At 59.2% G+C, this 19,831-nt stretch overlaps 2 protein-coding genes across 2 annotated transcripts; both read right to left on the reverse strand.

Annotated features, from left to right (window-relative positions):
• Nucleotides 1-11,175: 11,175 nt before the first annotated feature.
• LOC310919507 (cilia- and flagella-associated protein 45-like) lies at nucleotides 11,176-15,712 on the reverse strand (the record flags this gene model as incomplete). Its single annotated transcript, XM_083878875.1, has 12 exons — nucleotides 11,176-11,923; nucleotides 12,094-12,318; nucleotides 12,471-12,664; nucleotides 12,876-12,989; nucleotides 13,124-13,270; nucleotides 13,508-13,637; nucleotides 13,772-13,950; nucleotides 14,098-14,271; nucleotides 14,615-14,756; nucleotides 15,083-15,210; nucleotides 15,433-15,584; nucleotides 15,688-15,712. 12 exons carry the CDS (start codon nucleotides 15,710-15,712, stop codon nucleotides 11,845-11,847), a joined length of 1,689 nt encoding a protein of 562 aa, XP_083735001.1. The 3' UTR covers nucleotides 11,176-11,844.
• Nucleotides 15,713-16,183: 471 nt separating this feature from the next.
• TAGLN2 (transgelin 2) lies at nucleotides 16,184-19,286 on the reverse strand. The gene is made up of 5 exons (XM_083879093.1): nucleotides 19,191-19,286; nucleotides 17,080-17,288; nucleotides 16,833-17,007; nucleotides 16,660-16,762; nucleotides 16,184-16,582 (listed from the first exon to the last, which is right to left on the reverse strand). The coding sequence occupies exons 2-5, from the start codon at nucleotides 17,269-17,271 to the stop codon at nucleotides 16,441-16,443; spliced, it is 612 nt and encodes a 203-aa protein (XP_083735219.1). The 5' UTR covers nucleotides 17,272-17,288; nucleotides 19,191-19,286; the 3' UTR covers nucleotides 16,184-16,440.
• Nucleotides 19,287-19,831: the final 545 nt, after the last annotated feature.

The following is a 19,831-nucleotide window of genomic DNA, read 5'->3' on the forward strand; positions in this document are numbered from 1 at the left end:
GCCACCACCTGGTACAAGGATGGACAGAGCTGGGGGCAGGAGGGACTCGACCACTTCACTGTCACTGAGAGTGGCACCTACACCTGTGACAGACCCGGCAGTGGGCTCAGCCCCCCCGTGCATGTTGTAAATGGTGAGAGGTCTTGGTGCCCCCACACTGGCACCTGCGGGAGCCCCAAGAGCTCTGGGTGAGCTCAGCATCATGGGTCACATCCCTCGTGTGACCAGAGCCTGTCCCCTGCACACGGGGACACCCCAGAGCATCACTGGAGCATCCCCTGTACAGGCCAGTGCATCCCAGTGCAACGAGACCACCCTGTTGCAATGGGGTCCCCCTGGTTCCTTCTGTTGCTATCAGGACTCTCCTGTACCACAGCCACCCCAGTGCTGCAGGTGTCGGCACGGACGCTGCTGGAGGGAGACTCGTTGACCCTGCGGTGCCGTGTCAGGCAAGAGGTGTCAGGCTCTGTCGTGCGCTTCTACCTCAATGAGACGTGTCTGTCAGAGTACTTTGGTAGGACCGAGCTGTCCCCGTTCACCGTGCAGCTGCACCACAGCGGCCACTACAGCTGCCATGTCTGGCGGAGGTCCCGGCCCAGGACGTCTTGGTGGATAGAGTCGGTGCCAGTGACAGTGACAGTGCACGGTGAGCATCCCCACACCTCACACCTCAGTACCCCCACAGCCCCTTCTAAGCAGATTTGGGGTCAAGTCCACCCTGCCCTATCTCCTTCCCTGAGCTCTTCACGGTGCCAGTGCTGGAGGGTTCCCCCGAGCCCATTAAGGGGTCCCCCCTCAATCTCAGCTGCCTCAGCACCCCCAGCCCCCTGCGGCCCCCAGCCCCCTTCCTGCACCTCTTCTACCAGGACGGGCAGTTGGTGGGGGGCCCACAGGGGTCCCCGCAGCTCCTGGTGCCCGCTGTGGGGGTCTCCCACTCGGGGAATTACAGCTGCCAGGTGCACTCCGAGGGGGGGAACGTGCAGAAGAGCAGCGCCCGGCTCCGCGTCACGGTGCGCAGTGAGTGAGGGGATGGGCACGGGGAGCCTTCACAGCTTCCTTGGGTCCCCGGCCCTGCCTGGGACCTCCAGGCCTCCCTGATACCCTCCCCAGGTCCCTCATCCATTCCCGCAATCCCCCAAGGCTGTCCACACGTCCCCCATCTCTCCGTGGCATCTCAAACCGTTTTCCTGGTCCCTGCTACATTTTCTGCTCTCCTTTCCCTGCCCGGGTTCTTCAAACCTCACTTCCCACACCCCTCTCTAAGCCTCCCACATTCCTCTCCGAGGTGTTTTTTTCTCTTGCCTGGTCCTCAGTCTCTCCCTGAGGTCCCTCCATGGTCTCCAAGTCCCTGCACCCCTACTTGAGTCCTGTCGTTGTCCCTGGGGCATTCCCCATTCCCTCCTATCCCCCTCACTCGTCTCTCCCCACAGGGGTCCAGCTCTCAGGGGTGTCCCTGTCAGCGCAGCCCCCCAGGGGACAGGTGGCACTGGGGGACCACCGGGTGCTGAGCTGTGAGGTGGCCGCAGGGACACATCCCCTGTCCTTCACCTGGCACCGGGGGGGCTCGGGGGCAGTGCTGGGCACCAGCTTCTGCCTGGAGCTGCAACACGCTGGGGACAATGACAGCGGCCACTATCACTGCCGGGTCAGCAATGGGGACACCGTGGCCGAGAGTGTCCCCCTGAATGTCACTGTCCTGGGAGAGTGGGACCTATGGGCTGGGGGTAACACCAACCACAGCAGCTCCATCCCACCTCGCCAGGTGCCAGCCCTATCTGTGTCCCCACAGTGCCCGTGGCCAATGCCACCATCACCCCCGGTCCCCTGTCACACCAGGTGCACACAGGTGACAATGTGACCCTGCACTGCTTGGTGGAGGTGGGATCAGCCCCTGTCACCTTCACCTGGCTGCACAACGGCCAGGAGGTGGCCCAGGGTCCTGTCCTGGAGCTTGGGGACGTCAATGTGGGACATTCAGGCACCTACCAGTGCGTGGCCACCAACCAGCTGGGACAGGACGGGCGCCACGTGTTCCGGGCACTCAGCCCTGAGCTGGCCCTGGAGGTGACACCACATGGACACTGGGGTAAGGTGGGGTCACACGGGGTCACCAGGGTGTTCAAGACTCCTGAGGTGAGTGGTGACCCTGATGTGTCCCCCACTGTCCCTAGCAGTGGCTGTGAATGTCGGCAGGAGCCTCCTGTTCCTGGTTCTGCTCCTGAGTGTCATCGGGGGCTGTCACTGGTGGCACCGCTGGGGTGGGTGACAGAGGAGGTGGATGGGGGCCCTACAAGAAATGGGGGGAAGCCCCACAGATGGGGGAGCCATTGGGCCATCACTCGAGCCCCCAGTGACCTTTGCTTGGGGTGCTCACCTCAAGGTTTGGGGGCATTTTGGAGGGTCCTGGGCTGTCTCAGAAAGATCCTTGAGGAATACTGGGGTGTCCCTGGGACCTCCTGGGGTCTTTAGGGAGGTGTTGGAGAGTTGTGCAGGGATGTTGAGAGGTCTTCAGGGATCCTGGAAGAGTTTGGAGGCTTCCTTACATTCCATTCTTGGCGTTCTTGGGAGCTTGAGGTGTGCTCAGGGGCACTGAGAAGAATCAAGGCTCTCGTGGTGCTTCAGGGGTCCTGGGGGGGCCTTGGGGTACCTCGGTGGCTCAGGTGTTCTGGGGCTCTTCAGGGCTGGTTTGGGGTGCAGGGGGCCTGGGAGTCCAGTAGAAATTGGTGTCTGCTGGGGGTTCAGGGGTCCAATGGGCATTTAAAGGTCCCAGGTGGGGTTGGGCACCCAATGATCACCCTCTCCCCTTTTTCTTGCAGCTGCCACGAAATCCCAGGACAGGTGAGAGAAGGGCTTCATCCATGACTCTCCCTCCTCCTCAGACACACTTCCCACACCCCCTTATCCCTGCAGGGCCCCCCCAGAGCCCTTGGATGCCCTGGAGGAGGGGCTGGACACCCACAACGTGGGCACCGAGCAGGCAGGGGGTGAGTGTGGGGGTGGGTGGGGACACAGACACATCACCCATGGCTGTCACCCCAACCAACGTCCCCAGCACTGATGTCTTTTACAGGGTCCCCCCACAGTGTCCCTCACAAAGACCCCCAGGTGACCCACGCAGAGCAACCGGGACCACATGGGCAACTGCAGGATGCCGGTGACATCTATGAGAACGTGCTGTGACCCTGGGGGACACTGGGAGTCCCCATCCCATGGCTCCCCTGGTTGTCCCTCCTGCCCGGGGTGATGATCACGAGTCTGGGGAGGGGCTGCACAGGGCACCCAGTGCTCCCCTTTCCCTCTCCCAGTGCTCCCAGTACACCCATGGCTCCCCACCTCTCCCCCCAGGGCCAGGGGGGCACAGGACTCATTTCCCTGTTATTTGGCACAAAATGCAGCTTGTTGGTTCAACTGGCAGAAATGGTGTTTCTTTGTTCAGCTCTGTCAGGCTTTAGGAATGGGATTCTCCAATTCTGGGCTGACACTAAAACCAGGGGCTGCTGCCCCTCCTCCTGCCAGTGGAGGCACAGAAGGCAAAGGTCCCAAAGGGCTGAGAAAAGAACAATTTCCTGCAAACAGAAATGAGAGGGGAAAAAAACCAGCAACAAGGTTCAGAATCCCAAGTGTCACAAAAGGAAAATTTTCCAGAGGAAAAATCTTGACAAGGAACAAACCCTGAACACTTCCCCCAGCACATTTCCTCCACCAGAGGAACCTGGCAGGGCCTTGCACCATCATTGCTCTGGTGGCCAAGGAGGCCTTGAGGAGGCTCTACATTCTCTTCTCTCCTGTCCCAAACCCCTCCTCTGCCGTGTTCCTCACACCACGATGTCACAAAGGCCCTGTGGGTGTTCCAGAGCCTCCCCCTTTCTTCTCCAGGGCACTGGGGATCAGGCCATGGCAGTTGAATTCCCTCTGTCTCCACAGCAGCTCTGCCAAAGCCCAGCGATGCCCTTTGGGCTCCCTGGAATCCCCTCTCCTGACAGAATCTGTGCCAAGGATTCCTGGGGCCTCGGGGCCAGTCCCAAGGGACTGTTTGGGCCATTCCCACCTGGGGTCACTTCATCTCCCACCTCGGTCCCTCTTGGGATCCCCCTGTCAGCCCAGGAAGAGAGATGCATTCTGCCCCTCTGGATCTCGATGGCAGCAGGGGACATTGTGCCCTGGGCTCCCCTAAAGCCGTGTGCTCCTGTGGCTCTGCTGTGCCAGGCCATGGATCCACACAGTCCAAGGGATCCCAGTGTCCCTTTGGCAGGAGCCAGGGCCCCTCTAGTCCTGCTCATGGCACTCCTTGTTCCCCATGATTGTGGAAATGACATCCCAGCTCATGGATTTTCCCTCTCCCAGCTGAGGATGGAGAGATTTTCCCAAGGAAAACAGGGGTTTGGGGAACAATTTCCATGTATGAGACAGGAAAGGTGGAGAGGGATTGGAATAATGGCAGAGGGGTGTCACTCCATGGTGTCACTCCATGGTGTCTCTCCCTCTGAAGGGGACAGATGGGGATCCTTGGGAATCCACAGCCTCACAGAGTCATGATGAAATACGGGAATACAGGGCTGGTGGAATACAGAATTATAGGAATATAGAAATACAGGAACACAGGGCTATTGGAATATTGAAATATAGGACTACAAGGCTGTCAAATGCAGGGATACAGGACAACTGGAATACAGGAATATTGAAATTTAGGAACATTGAAACATAGGATTATTGAAATATAGGAATACAGAGCTCTTGGAGGATTAAAATGCAGGATTGCTGAAATGTAGGATTATTGAAATGTAGGAATACAGGGCTACTGGAATACTGAAATCAGGAATACAGGGCTGTTGGAATGTTGGGATACAGGAATATGGCAAGAGCCAACCTGACAGCTGTACAGGACACAGGAACAAATTAAAGCCACTTCTCCCAGGAAGTAAGTGGATAATCCAAGAGGAAATTCCCAATCCTTCCAGCTCCCATAGGGATAGCAGAGATGGGGAAACCACAAGCAAACCCCCTTCATTAACACCAGGGCTTAATTATTTCACACACCAAGCCCCAGTCCTCAGCTGGCAGCAGCCACTGAATCCCTAAATTCCTGCACCAAGCTGCAAACCTCCCTCTGATGCAAATCCAGCATTTTAAATGCTCAAAAATGAAGGGTAATTTGATCCCAACACCCACAAAACCCTCCCCCCTTGGCCTGGGAATGCTGCTCCCTCAACTGGATCATCCATATGCAGAATTCCTCCCGCTCCCAGCTTCTCCCACACAGAAAAATCAAAGAATTGGGAATTTGGGTCAGCTGGGACAGTGCCAAATCCCAGCTGGGATTTCTGCAGGATTCACCCACCACGGGCAGGTCCCCACAGCTCCTCACACCCCTTGGACTTCCAGAGCTGGCAGCAAAACATCCGTGCAGCTCAGAAATCCCTGGAATTAATCCATAATCGGACCCTGCCAACCCAGAGCAAAGTGCAACAGCAGGAGGATCCAGAGGGATCCCTGAAAACCAACACTCACACTGGAATTAGAGGGATTTCAGCCCAAAAACAGCCACACAGTTTAAGGATTTTTGGTTTTGAGGGGGAAGATGACTTTCCACACAGCATGAAGATTTCCCTGGGAAGGTGTTTTCTGGGTCAAAGTTACAATTTTGGGTGTCAAAATGCAGCAGATGGAGAACACAAGATCCAGGAAAGGGGAGGAAGCTCCATGCTGAAACCCATGGATTTTATCTCTAAAAATGACCCTCTGGCCTCCCCAGTAGGGACCCCATGTTGAAATCCAAGGATTCCCCCTCTAGAGACTCCTGTAAGATCCTCCAAAATCCCCAGTGAGGGGTGGGAGGCTCAGTCCCCCCTCTTTGAGATCACCCAACGCCCAATGAGACTCACCCCCTCAGGACCCCCCAAAACTCCCAGTGAGGGGTGGGGGGGCTCAGTCTGGGCTCCCCCTCCTCAGGACCCCCCAATCCCAGGCCTCCTGACCCTCCCAAAGTCCCCAGCAAGGCTGGAGGCCTCATCCCCCTGTCACCACACCCTCACCAAGGGACCCTCAGAGCCCCTCAGAACCCTCCCAAATTCCCAGCAAGGGCAGGGAGGCTCAACCTCTTCTCATGACACCCTTAGCAAGAGACCCCCAGCCCCTTCGAGATGCCCCAGTTTCCCACCAAGGATTGGGGGCTCATCCCCCTCACCACACCCTCACCAAGGGACCCTCAGAGCCCTTCAGGACCCCCCAACACCGCCCAAACCTCACCAAAGGACCCTCAGAATCCCCCCAAAACCTCTCAAACTCTATCAAGAGTCAGGGATCTCAACCCCTCCTCAGGACATTCTCACCAAGGGACTCTCAGCCCCCTCTGGATCCCCCCCAAATTCCCAGCAAGGGCCGGGGGTCACAGCTCCCCTCACGACACCCTGGGACACCCCCCCCCCCCCCCCCACCCAAAGCCCACCATGGGCTCATCTCCCTGATCCGACGAAGAAATTCACTTAACTGTTAAATCATCCCTTTATTCCGATCTCGGGAACGTGCTGGGAGTGTCCCCTCCACGAACACGTTCCATCAGGCATCGTTCGCTGGGGTTTATAGACATTGCGATAGTCAAATTGTGACACTCAAATTGTGATAGTCAAATTGTGATAGTCAAAACACTCCCCGAGCGCCTCCCAAATGCCCCTCCCCACTTCACTCACAGTGAGTTACGTCACTCGAAATTTCTTGGAATTTTTTTTCCCCCCTTTATGTTTTTCCATGGAGTAAGATTGCCACCTGCTGTTCGATATTCTGAACCACAGCGCTTATTTTGGGTGTTTTCGGGGTGTTTGCCTCGATTTTAGACGATTCCATCGTCATGGTCATCACGTCCTTTGGCCGAAGCTTGGCGCTGGCAGGTTTGAGCTCCTGCACAATCCACCTCTGTGGGCTGGTCCATTCCTTGTCCTGGCACCGCAGGCGAGACCCAGGACTCTCATCTTCCATATTTATTCAGTGTTTTGAAGGCCTTAGGTCATTGTAATCAAGCCACGGCTGGCGAGTTTTGCTCATTTTCCCAGTCCCCCGTTCTCAATGTTCTACTACAAGCTAACCATCTAAACAGCAATTAAAGCTACGACTGTCGGTTGCATAGTAAAACTCAATTATACGCTGAAAGTTACAAAGTTGAAGCAAAATTGAGTGAGTAAAACTAAAGTGTAAAATGAAAGTTACAAAGCTTAGCACACTACAAAAACAAAGTACTAAACTAGGAAGAATAAATTCTTTGTTTGGCTCCTTTCATCCCCCTCACAACGCCCTCATCAGACCCTCAGAGCCCCACACCCCTCAGAGACGCTGAACCCGCACCGGCCGCCGTAAGGACACGCCCTCTCCGCGCCGCGGGGTGCGCTGGGAAATGGAGTCTGCAAAACGGCCGAGGGCCGTGAGCCTGCGCAGGGCCGTGGGAGTGATGGGAAATGTAGTCCGGGGGAGGCTCGGCGCGTGTGCTGCGGGCTTTGGAACGGTGTGTTGCCATGGGAACGGGGCCCGTTGTCATGGATTAGGGGGATGTTGCTGTCATGACCCTCATGGTCATTCCCAGACGTCCAGGGATCTCCTGGGTCCAGGGGTCCACAGATGACAGTGCCAGGGCCAGGAGGTCTGTAGGTTTCAGGAGTCTTGGGGGATCATGAGCCTCAAGATCATTCCCAGGGGCTCCAGGGGTCTTGGGGGTCCAGAGACCACAGGGTCCCACTGCCAGGGCCAAGGGGTACAGGGATCTTGGGGGTCCATGGGCCTCATGGTCATTCCCAGGGGTCCATGGCACCACTTCTGGGACCAGGGTATTCACAGGGATCAGGGGTCCAGGAGTCTTGGGGGCCCAGAGGTTTTCAGAGCAGTCCACAGGTATTTTCCTGGAAGTGGGATTTCATCTACAAAATTCTGCATGTGCGTGGATTGCTCCCACTCAACGGATTTGGTGTTGAGGCACTGATAGAAATGTCCTGAAATGGAGAGAGGAATCCCCCAATCTAAACCCTTAAAATGCTGGAAAAGGGGGAGTTTCCTTCAATTTAAGCACTTAAAATGTTGGAACAGAAGGTGTTTACCTCAAACCAATAAAATGATAAATAAATGGGTTCACCTAACCAATTTAATCCCCTCAAATATGGAAAAAAGTGTCATTTCCCTTAATTTAAATATCTCAAGTGATGGGAAAAGGGGGTTTTCCCCTCAAATTAAACCCTTAATAAGAAAAGGCAACAGGGTTTTCTCCTCACTTTAAACCTTAAGATGATGAAAATAGGAGGTTACCCTCAATTCAAACACAAAAAATGCTATCACCAATGTTCTGCCCTTTTTAAACTGGAAAAAAAAATTGGAAAATTGGGACGCCCTGTCAATTGATACCCCTTACATCATGGGAAAGGCAGGTTATCCACGGACTGACACCCTTAAACTCTCAGGTGAAGGGGGGTCCTCTCCAGTTTAAACACAGATGAATAAGGAAGTTTTTCCTCTCAGTTTAAACCCCTTTTCTCCTCATAACCCTCTTTTTTACTGGAGGCACTGGGAGGGACAGGGAACACTGGGGCAGGACTGTCAAGATGAAATCAAAAGGGGAAAGAAGAACGATCCCCTCCTCTGACCCCATGTGCTGCCTCACCTGCTCAGGTGGGCACAAGGGGTGGTCCCTCCTCACTTTCCCTGGGCAATGTTCCCTCTCAATGTTCCCATCCAGGTGCTCCCTCAGGCTCTGCGAGAGTGTGAGAGGCTCCAACTGTCGTTCCTAGAGGGACACTCAGGGCCTGTCCCCTCAGCCCTTCTGCTCTCCCAGGTTCCAGCCCAGATGAACCCAGGTGACCCTCCCAAATCAGCCCCCAGCAGGACCCACCCCCTTCTCATCCTCAGGGATCATACCTGGGGCTGCTGCACCTTGGAGCGTGGGGGAGAGGTGGACAAAGGTCCTGCTGGTCATTCCCTTCCCTGGACAGTGCATTTAATGTACCCGAGACACGGTGAGGGGTTTGTAGTTTTATTCTGAAGGAAAAGATCTGTCATTCTCATCCAGGAGTCCGTGGCTGAAATTTGGATTCCACTTCCAAAATTCAGTATGTCTAAGGGTTGCTCCCAGATAAAAGCTGTCAGGACTGATTACTCTGGCTGGCCTTGGAATCCCAAGGAGTCACCTCTAGGATGCCCCTGAAACACAGCTGAACGAGGCTTTCCTTCCTATGGAAAAAAGACAATATTCTCTACATGGTGCCCACAGCCGAATTTTGGATTCCATGTCCTAACATAACAAACGTCCAAGGATTTTTCCCATATGAAAGCTGACAGGACCAATAGCTCTGGCTGCCCTTGGACTCCCAAGAGCCACCTCTAAGGTGCCCCCAAGAGATGGGGGTGGAATGCTTTTCTTCCTGTGTGTCTTAGTTTGAAAGATAAATGTCTGCCAAAGAGGACAGGAACCTTCCTGGAAAGGAAAAACCTCCCCTCCCTCTAAATTATTATAACTTAAAAAATATGGGGCTTTCAGGAAAAAAAATTAGAAAAGGGAATAACAGCTCTTTACTGGAGAATAAACAGAACAGAATGCAACAATCAACAAGACAAGAACTGAAGTTTCCAACCTGCTCGGGGCTGGTTTGTCAATATTTGCTGCAGTTATTACCACAGCCGGCAGGGGGCGCTGCAGGGAACACGCCCGGCCAGCAGGGGGCGCTGCAATACAGGGGGAGCCCCTCAGGGGGCGATGGCGGCCTTGACACCTCAAAGAAGGTGGTGAGGATGTTACCCCTGCACACCCTACGTGCTTGGAACCAGTTGCCACCAGCAGAGGAGGCTGCAGTGGTGGTTGGAATCCTCTAACAGCAGCAGGGACAGGTGAGGAAGGTAGGCAGAACTCCACCGTAGTGCTGACTTGAAGCACAGCCAAAGTCTTGGGTCCGAGCCCACAACCTCTCATGGCACTGTGAAGCAGCTCCTGAAAAATCCCAAGTGGAATTGGGAAATGCAATTGGAAAAATCCCCAGTCAAAACTCCCAAGTCCCTCTCCCCCTCCCCATATCGTTTTGTTGGTGTGCCAGAGCTATCAGACAGCTCCATTGGTTTAACTTAGTCATCAACCATCCACCCCAGGGGAGCCCCTCTCCCCCTTCTTCTCCCAGTGCCTTCACATTCACACTGAGAAATATTCACTATGAAACCCAAACCCATACCAGGGGCTTTTGCTCTGGCTGAGCACTCCCAGCTCTCCAGGTCACGGCTCATCCCAGGGATGGGGTCCTGCAGTCCCAGTTGGTGCCGTGTTGTTGACGGGGCCCTGTTCTGGTGGCCATTGGCTCCTGTTGTCCTTGCACCGTCAGCAGCCCCACAGCAGAAGGGTCCTGGGAGAGCCCAGGCCTGAGATTGAGCTGTGGAATTCCCTCTGTCTCCACAGCAGCTCTGCCAAAGCCCAGTGATGCCCTTTGGGCTCCCTGGAATCCCCTCTCCTGACAGAATCTGTGCCAAGGATTCCTGGGGCCTCAGGGCCAGTCCCAAGGGCCTGTTTGGGCCATTCCCACTTGGGGTCACTTCATCTCCCACCTCAGTCCCTCTTGGGATCCCCCTGTCAGCCCAGGAAGAGAGATGCATTCTGCCCCTCTGGATCTCGATGGCAGCAGGGGACATTGTGCCCTGGGCTCCCCTAAAGCCGTGTGCTCCCGTGGCTCTGCTGTGCCAGGCCGTGGATCCACACAGTCCAAGGGATCCCAGTGTCCCTTTGGCAGGAGCCTAGGCCCCTCTAGTCCTGCTCATGGAACTTGCTGCTTATTCCTTGTAAATATGACCTGGAGGTCCCTTCCAGAGGATGGGAAGTAACATCATCCCTCCTGTTCTGACTGAGGACCTGCCCATGGGAGACTGGAGCAGATTTATCCTTGTAGAATTTCCTGTGGTAGTGGTTGTTCCTTTCAACTCCCATCTCTGTGCTGCCAGGGCACAGGTGGGTTTTCCATCCCATTTCCTCTCCATGGTCCTGCAGGTAAAACCACAGGTTTGGGAGCACTTGGAGGAGGAGGAGAGCAGAGCAAGAGCCTCATGGAAGACACTGCTCAGAAAATGTCATTTGTTGGAAAACTCAGTCATTGGGTGTGCTGGTTTGAAAGTAAACCAGCAAGAGAAATGAACACCACACAAATACCTTGAGAGAGATTTCAGGTCAGAATTACAATTTAATAGAAAGATTACAGTGATTGCATTGATACAGAAAAAAATGGCTTAAACCCACAAAGGCAGAGTACAACCTGGCATCCTGTCAGTCAGGGTGGTGGATGAAGTCCTGTTGAATGATGGTTGCAGTCTTGTCAAAAGCAGTGGTCCTGGGGAAAGTCTGGTCCTCCTCTAGGTCCCTCAAGCTGTGGTGGTGTCCCAAGTCCCCAAAGAGCCCAGATTATTTATGGTCAGATTCAGGCAGGAATGTTCAGTGCCTCCCCCAAGGCAGGGAATTTTACAATGGAATTATATAGTCCTGTGATTCATGGGATGTTCTGGGGAATCCTTGATGGTTTTAGGTCTCCACAGGCTGCTCACCTGGACCTTGAGCCATGATGGCCCCTTGGGCTGGGTGTAGTTACCACGGCTGAGTCAGTTTGGGAAGACAAACAAACGCTGCCTTCAGGCTTTGCCTCCTTCCCTTATCTCACACCCAGCTGGCAGCCTGAGGGGTTAGCTGTGCACTGGACAGCTACAGTGAGTGACAGTTCAGCGGGATGATGGAGATGGGAGTAGAACACAGTTTGGTTACACCTGTAGCCTTGTCCTCGTAACCCAGGACAATGGAAATGGAGCCACAAATCTGTGGGGAATTGGAGCTGGTTCCTTGTGGGACTGGGCCTAGGAGGAGGCTGTGCTGGCTCGGATCTGAGCCCTGCGCTCCACATGGGCATAATATTTGTCAGGAATTCCAGTGGCTCTGCAGAGGAAAGAATCCATTAGACTCCCAATGGATCTGGGACCGTGGCTCTGCAGCAGGTCCCGTTTGCTGAGGATGCAGAGGGAGCTGGGAGGTGGCCCAGCCTGGGACAGCAGGAAGGACTCAGGGAGCCCAGGGGACCCAGGAAAGCAGCACTGGCAGCTCCTGACCTGAACTCTTGCAGCTTCTGCTGCCTGAGCTGGGTGAGGTGCTGGCGGCGCTGCTGGACCTCCTGCTCCTGCTGCCGGCCCTCCTCAAGGACGGCCGCCCGCTCCCGCTCCTTCTGCTGCTGGAGCTCCTGGATCTGCTGCCGGAGATACTCGGCGTGGGCGCGCTGCCGCAGTTCCCTCTGCTCCCGCTCCAGCTTCTCCCGCTCCAGCTGCTCCTGATGGGCCCTGCGGGAGAGTTGGGCTGGCTCAGGGACCCCACCACAACCCCCCACACCTGGCACGGCACCTGGGCTGGCACTGGAGCCCCCAGAGCCACCAGCAGGAACTGGGAGCCCCCAGCCATTGCCTCAGCAATCCCTCGGCCCCGTGTGCCTCACTTGAGCACCCTCTGGAATTCCTGGCGGTCCTGCTCCACCTGCATGGCCAGGTACTGTTCCTTCTGGGCCACCTGCTCCAGCCGGTCCTGCCTCAGCTGCTGTTCCAGCTGGGCCTTTTTCCGTGCCTTCTCCAGCACCTGCCGGCGCCATTCCCGGTCTGCGACCTCTTGGTTCCTCTTGGCCCTCAGAGCATCCTGCCCAGACAGGGGACAGTGCTGGGCCTCCCTCGGGGGCAGCTATGGAAGCCCTTGGCCATGGCTCTGGCTCTGCCGGCACCACTCCAGGACATGCCCTGGCTCCAGGGGCTGGTCCTGCAGACCCCCCACATCCAGGCACTGCCTCTTTGCCAGGCTGGGGACAGGGACAGCGGCAGGGGAGCATGTCACCTGTGCCTGTGCCACTCACCCGCTCTGCCTGCCAGTCCTGGACCTGCTCTTGCATGGCCCTGAGCCGGGCCAGCTCCTTCTCCTTCTCCAGGCGCAGTTGTTCCTGCTCTGCCTCCCAGGCGGCCTCACGCTCCTATGGGGGAGGGCCCCGAGGAGAGAGAGAGCCTCAGGTTTTGGGACAGAGCCTTGGGGTGTGGGACAGAGCCCCAGGGTGTGGGACAGAGCCCCAGGGCAGCTCCTGCTGCCCCTGCCCTGCCCTGCTCTTACAGCCTTCTGCCGCTGCTGCTCCAGAATCCGCTCATCCTCCAGCCTCTCCCGCTCCCGCTGTTGATCCTTCAGCCTCTGGCTCTCCACGTTGAAATGCTGAATTTCAGCAAAGATTTGCCTTTGTTGTTCCTTTTTCTGCTCCCAGGCCTGGAAATGTCATGCAGGGTTGAAGGCCACCAGGCTGAGTGCTCCTTCTTCCTCCTCCTCACTCAGGGCAGGCAGACTTTGGGTCATCTCCCAGGGATGACACAGAGTCCCCATGGGACCACAGCTCTGATCCTGCTGACTGCTGTCCCCACTCCTTGAGTGTGGCTGATCCAGCACAGCCAGACCCTTTCCAGCCAGGTGGAAACTTCCCTGCACCCCCCTGTTCCCTGCTCCCACCTTCCGATCCTCCCTCTTCATCTGCTCCAAGCACTCCAGCAGCTTCTGCCCCTCCTGGAATTTATTCTCAGCCCTCAGCACCCTCTCCTCTGCATTCTGCTCCATCTGTTTCACAATGTCCTGCCTGGCTCTGGGAATACAAGAGCAGAAGGTTTCCCTCTGGCTCTATCCTGCTCCCCATTGTGGGAACGCTGGCATGGACAGAGCTGGTGTGGTTGGAATGGGCAGGATGCCTCCATGGAGAAGAGGGAGCCTCCTGCCCACCTCATCAGCTCCTGCTTCCTGTGGCGTTCCAGCTCCTCCTGGGCCTCCATGCCCTTGTCCCGCTCCATTTCCATCATCTTCTCCAGGCGCTTCTCCTCCTCTGCCAATTCCTTGTGGATCAGCTGCTTCTCCAGGATTTGCTTGTCCCGGATCATGTTGCACTTGGCATTGAGGAACAGCTGTGGGGACAAGAGGTGTCTGTGGCCTGGAGCTGCACTGGGACACAGGGAGAGGGAGGGCAAGGGAAGGAGAGGAAGAGCCTGGGAGCCCGAGGAGCAGGGGAGGCTCAGGCAGTGCCAGGTGACAGCGGGGAGCGCCGGCCCTACCGCGTTCAGTTCCCGTATCTCTTCATCCTGCTCCAGCCTCATCCTCCTTGCCCGCTGCAGCACCTTCTGCTTCTCCTGCTGCTCCTGCTCCTCCTCCAGGTCACTCCGACGGTTCCTCTTGTCCTCCAGTTCTGCCTTTCTCTGCTCCTCCATCTGGGCCTTTTTCAGGGTTTCCTGCAGGGACAGAGAGCGCTGCCCAATCCGAGGGCTCGCAGGGGTCACACTTCAGGTGCTGCATTCCTGGCACAGAGAGGGGGCATGATGGGCTCCTGGGGCCCTGGCACAGCCATAGGCACCCCTTCCCACATCTTTGGGCAGACACTCGGTGCCCTTGGAAGGCTGGAAGTGCTGGGCACAATTCCAGGGATGCTGCCCAGCTCTCAGTGCAGCCCCAAGCCCTGCAGCCTTCCCTGTGCCCCAAAACATGAGAGACAAAAGGGACCCCCTTGGTGAAGCCACCCTCCCTAGAGCCTGGCTGCGGAGCAGGAGAAGAGGGAGCAGGAAAGGAAATGCCTACGAAAGCAGCGTCCTGTCTGGCTTTCAGGGTCTTCAGCCTGTCCCAGTGCTCCCGCTCAGTCGGGGCTTGAGCTGATTCCTTGATCCTCTCATATTCCTTTTCCCCAACGATGAGACTCGACTGAGGCTTCTGCTGGGGAATGCTGGGGAGCACAGGGAGAGAGCTCAGTGGCACGGAGACCCCAAGAGCTCCCTGTGTTCCCTGAGCTGCCTGAGCTGCCCACTCGGCCACCAAGCCAGCCCAGGGCAATGCAGGAAGCGCTGGGGAAGCCGTGGGGACCCGGCTCTCCTGCTTTGGGGAGAAGCAGGAAGGGGAAGTGTGGTGAAAGTGGCACCAGGGATGCAGGGGGGCAGGATCCCCGGGGGTGGGCAGGGCATACTGCCAGTCCCTGCTCCCCAGAGATTTTGGGATGGTGCAGTGACACCCACCAGACCCCAAAAACCCCTCAGAGCTTGACCAAACCCTTACATGAGGTCCCGGATCAGGTCCTTGGTGATGATTCGCATGGTCTTGAGCTTGGGCTTGAAGGGGAGCCGCTCTCGAGGATGTTTTGGCACATCCTGAGATATCATGGCAGGGTTGCTGGAGCCTGTGACCTGCAGAAAAGAAAAGTTTGAGGGACCCGAACCCCCCCACCTGGCGCTCCCCGGACACCCACTGATCCGGGCGGAACTCCGGGCTCCCTGCCGGGATCGGCCGCCGGGCTGTCGGGGGCACTCCCGGAGCGGACAGAGGGGCCGGGGGTCAGCGGGAGGAGCTGGACATTCTGAGGGGGGCTGGGGAGCCCTGGAGCCCGGGGGGAAGACATCGGGACGGACGGACTGAAATCCCGGCGGGGAAAGCTGGAGACGGCGGGCGAGGAGGGACCCTCGGGAGGAGCCCCCGGCACGGAGGGACCGGGATCCTGTCCCGGCGGTCGCGGCTGCCATCGCGCTGCCAGTCCCGGCGCTGTCGGTGCTGTCCTGTTTTCCTGCAGCCGACTGTCACAGTGGTGACACACCGACGGCTGAGATGTGTCTGCGCCGACTGTGAGAGCGGGGCCGAACTCGCTGTCGCGGTTTGTCGGGACTGACTGTTGCCGTGGCAACGCCCCAACATCTTGCAGGGAGTCCGGGAATGGGCCGGGGCGGGGAGTTGGGGGTGGTGCTTTGGCAGGAGGGGCGGGGCTTAGACTGAAAGAGGTGGGGCTTGGCGGAGCTGTATCACCCAGTGCGCTCAGACCCGTCCCATGTGGTGTCCTAATTGCACAGACCTCCTTAAAGTGCCCCTACATGAACCCGATACACGCGACCCCTCCTCCCTGGGGGTCGTCGGAGAGTCACCAGTGGCGCCCCCATCCCTCCCACCCTCGCCCCGCCCCCTGATCTTCGCCCCGCCCTTTCAAGCCCCACCCCTCAACTCTGCGCTGCCCGTATGCACTTGCCCCGCCCCTTTATCGTGGCCACGCCCCTCCACGTGGCTGCTGCTGCCGAGGTCGTGGGGTCCCTGCACCCCCAGACCGAGGTTCCCCCTTGTAACCCAGCAGGAGCCTCCTGCCCTTCCCCAACCCCAAATCATGACCATCCAGGCCTGGAAAGAAGAGGAACTGTTTATTGGGGCACAGGGGTTGCTCCCCAATATGCTGGGGGGGCCCTCCAGCAGCCCCCAAGGCACTGCGGCACAAGGCACCCAGCCAAATAATAATAATAAAAAAATGACTTTGGTCCTGACGAAACTGGCGGGGGGGCAGCTGCCCGGGCCGGGGAACACCCGGCTGGTCCACGGCAGGGGTTAAGGCGGTCTGGGGGGGCCCCTGGCAGGCAGAGGCCTGGGGGCTCCGGAGGGGCTCAGAGGATCTGGCGGGGCATCCCGTAGCCCGTCATGCCAGCCTGCGAGGCGCCCCGGTTGGTGCCCATCTGCAGCCCGATGACGCTCTGCCCCTCCTTCAGCTTGTCCTCTGAGAAGACGCGCCGGTTCTCCTGCGACTTCCTGCGGGTACAGGAGGCGTCAGCATCCCCATGGGACCCCACAGCCCGGCCTCCTCCCCCTTCAGCACCCCCACCTACTTGGGGAACCAGTTGGGGTCTCCCACGAAGAGCCCGTCACCCTTGGCCACAGCCAGGCTGCCCAGGTTCATCAGGGTCCTCTGCACGCACGCCATGTTCTTCCCTGGAAGACCCACGGCAGGCTCAGCTCCATCTCCATCTCTGTCCCACCCCACGGCCTCCGGGTCACTCACCTTCCCACAGATCCACAGTCTGGAAGATGTCGGTGGCTGCGATGCCGTAGCGCTCAGCTGCCTGCAGGAACTGTGAGATCTGCTCCATCTGCTTGAAGGCCATGGCCGATGCCTGGATTTTGGCCACGGGCGCTTGTCCCCGCGGGTGGAGGCTGTTGATGAGCCGGCACAACACCTGCAGGCAGGGACGGGCGTCAGGTGTGCAGTGCGGTCACCCCCTGCCCCGGCTGGCCCCAGGGGTACTCACTGTGCCATCCTTCAGCCACTGCTGGAAGCCATCCCTGCCGGGCGCTGGCTGTGCCACCGCGCTGCCGCCGTCACCGCCGCACTGCGCCAGGATCCAGCGCACCAGCACCTGCTCCAGCTCGGGGTCGTACTGCCGGTCGATCTTCTGCTGCACCTCCCGGCTCAGCCCGTATGATGGGCCCCGGTTCGCCATGCTGACAGCAGGGGGGTCTGCAGGGATGGGACCCCATCAGTGGCTCTGGTGGCACTGGAGTACCCAGTATGGGACAGAGGGGGCCCCGTGACCTCAGCATGGCAGAGCCTTATCCTGCATGGATGTCCGGCACGGAGCCTTATCACCCATGCCAGGCGCTGCCCAGGCTCTGCCCTCTTCCTGCCCAGCTGGCTGGGAGCAGGTGCTGGGTCTGCGCCCATCTACGGGGCAACAGTTCCCGAGGAGGGTGGGCAGCACTACGACCCCTCTGTGCCTGGCTGGACTCCGCTCCGAGCATCCCCATCCCGCAGCTCGGCCTCGCCGCCGCACACGGACTTGGCAGACAGCAGGGGCCGGTCAGAGCTTGTTTGCAGATCTCGCCCATTTGCTCGGGCCTAGAGCCAGATCCGGGACTGGCGCAGGAGCGTGGGGCCAGGGCTGATGGCGGCAGTGTCCCCACCCCGGCGGGGCAGCCAGACTCCACCCCTGGCCAGGTGCTGCCTGTGCCAAGGTGCCACTGGAGCGGTGCCACCCATGCTGGAGATAATGGAGGTTGTGCCCATGGGGCACATGAACAGAGTGGCCCTGCCTTTACAGCCAGGGTGTCCCGAGCCCGCGGGGTCTCTCTGTCCCCTCTGCCCACCAGTGTTGTGGTGGGCACATGGGGCTGTCCACCCATGCCTCGCCCCCACGCCCTGTCCTGCCCCACTGGCATTTGGGGCACTGAGAAGCCAGAACACGTGAAAGTGGCCCTGCCTGCCCCAGTGTCCCTGTCCCAGCTAGGAACATGTGGCAGTTGCTTCCCGGGGGTTGCCCAGCCTGCACCTGGGGGTGCCAGGCTCAGCTCGGGGCACAGCTCACCCCTGTCACACCAGGCTTCAGGCTCAGGGCCCCAGTCACCAGGAGCAGCACCAATACTGCTGCTCTTAGGGACAGGAGGAAGACCAACCCCAGCCAGGCGTGCCCCCAAAGCCAAAGTTCCAAAGCCTTGGGCCACCATGGGGATCCCCGGGGTGAGGCCTGGGGCACGGGGACCCCGCGGGAAGTGGTGTGGGGAGCGCCCGGCCGGGGGCCAAGGCGTTGGGAAACAAAGAGGAGCTGTAACTGGGATCATTTCCCGACCCAGCCGGGGCTTGCCCAGGCGGGGGGGGGACACACCCGGACCCCGCCCCGGCGACCTCTGGACCCCGCAGCACGGTGCTGCACCCAGCCCGACTGGGGCTGGGGACCCTCCGGCCATCGTGGGGGCAGCGAGGGTCACAGTGAGGTGGCAGCCACCCGGGGGTGACCAGAGGCAGCCTGGGCACCCCTGATTTCTGTCCTAGGACTGGCAGGAAAAGGGCTGTACCCAGCCCCGCAGGGACCGAGCCACCCTGGGGACCCCCAAGACCCTCCGGTGCCAACAGGGAGGGAACCTCAACCAGCAAAAAGCCACTTTGGGGACCCCTGACACACCCCAGGGACAGCAGGGAGGGGCTGTAACCAAGGCTCGACCACCTTGGGATCCCCAAAGCCCCCCGAGGCCAGCGGGGATGGGACCCCGGAGAGGACACGGCCACCCCGGCGGCGGCGGGGAGGCCACCGGAGCCAGCGCTGCGGGCGTGCCCCGGGGCTCCCTGCACGGCGGCGCCGGAAGCCGCACCCGGGTCCCGTTTCCCGGGCGCGGCCCCGTGTCCCGGCGGCTCCGCGGGCGCGGTCCGGCCGCAACCGCCACCGGGGCGGGCGGGGGGACAGCCCGGGGGACACCGGGCGCGCCCCGGGGGATGAGTGGCGGGTCCCGAGCCGGTCCCCATCTCCGCCCCTGTCGCTGTCCCGGTGCGCATCAGCGTCCCGGTGCCCGTGTCGCTCCCGGTGCCCGGTGCCATCCCGACCATCACGTGCCCACCTGCGCCCGGTGCCCGGTGCCAGCCCCTCCCTACCTGCGGCGCCGGTCCCGCGCTCCCGGGGCGGCAGTGCCGGATGCCGCCGCCCGCGCCCTTTTCACGGCTGATGTCACCGCGGCCGGGGGCGGCTCGGGACCGCCCGGGACCGCCCGGGACCGCCCGCCCCCGGGGCGGGATCCGCCAGGGCAGCGGCCGGGGCTGGGACTGAACCGCGCCCCGGGGCAGCCCCGCCCCGGGGGGAGGACACCGGGGGGCAGGGGGACAGGGTGCCTGTGGTGGCTAAGATGAGGACAGGGTGGCCATGGTGGCAAGTGGACAAAGGGATTGTGTGGGGACAGTTGTGGCTGTGTTGGCCGAGGTGAAGATGGGGTGGGAATGGCTGTGGTGAGGACAATGGTTATGGAGGGGACAGGATGTCCGTGGTGGGGACAGGGTGGCCCCGGTAGCAGGGGGATACAGTGGCTGTGTGGGGACAGGGTGGCTGTGATGGCAAAGGGACAGCAGCTGTGTGAGGACAAGGCAGCTGTGGTGGCAGGGGGACACAGGGGCTGCATAGGCACAGGGTGGCTCTGATGGCCAACATGAGGATGGAGTGGCTGTGAAGGGGACAGGGTGACCATGGTGGCAGGGATTGTGGCAAGGACAGAGTGGCTGTGGTGGCAGGGGGACACGGGGAT

Source organism: Zosterops lateralis (assembly GCF_965231275.1).
Source record: "Zosterops lateralis genome assembly, chromosome: 27".
NCBI classification, from domain to species: Eukaryota; Metazoa; Chordata; class Aves; order Passeriformes; family Zosteropidae; genus Zosterops; species Zosterops lateralis.

What these genes read in the sequence shown, in the direction of transcription:
- TAGLN2 (XM_083879093.1), bottom strand. Translation starts at nt 17,271, where the DNA reads ATGGCGAACCGGGGCCCATCATACGGGCTGAGCCGGGAGGTGCAGCAG. An exon ending in AGTGGCTGAAGGATGGCACA is followed by an intron (nt 17,008 to 17,079) that starts GTGAGTACCCCT and finishes CCCTGCCTGCAG; the next exon opens with GTGTTGTGCCGGCTCATCAA. An exon ending in GACTGTGGATCTGTGGGAAG is followed by an intron (nt 16,763 to 16,832) that starts GTGAGTGACCCG and finishes TGGGTCTTCCAG; the next exon opens with GGAAGAACATGGCGTGCGTG.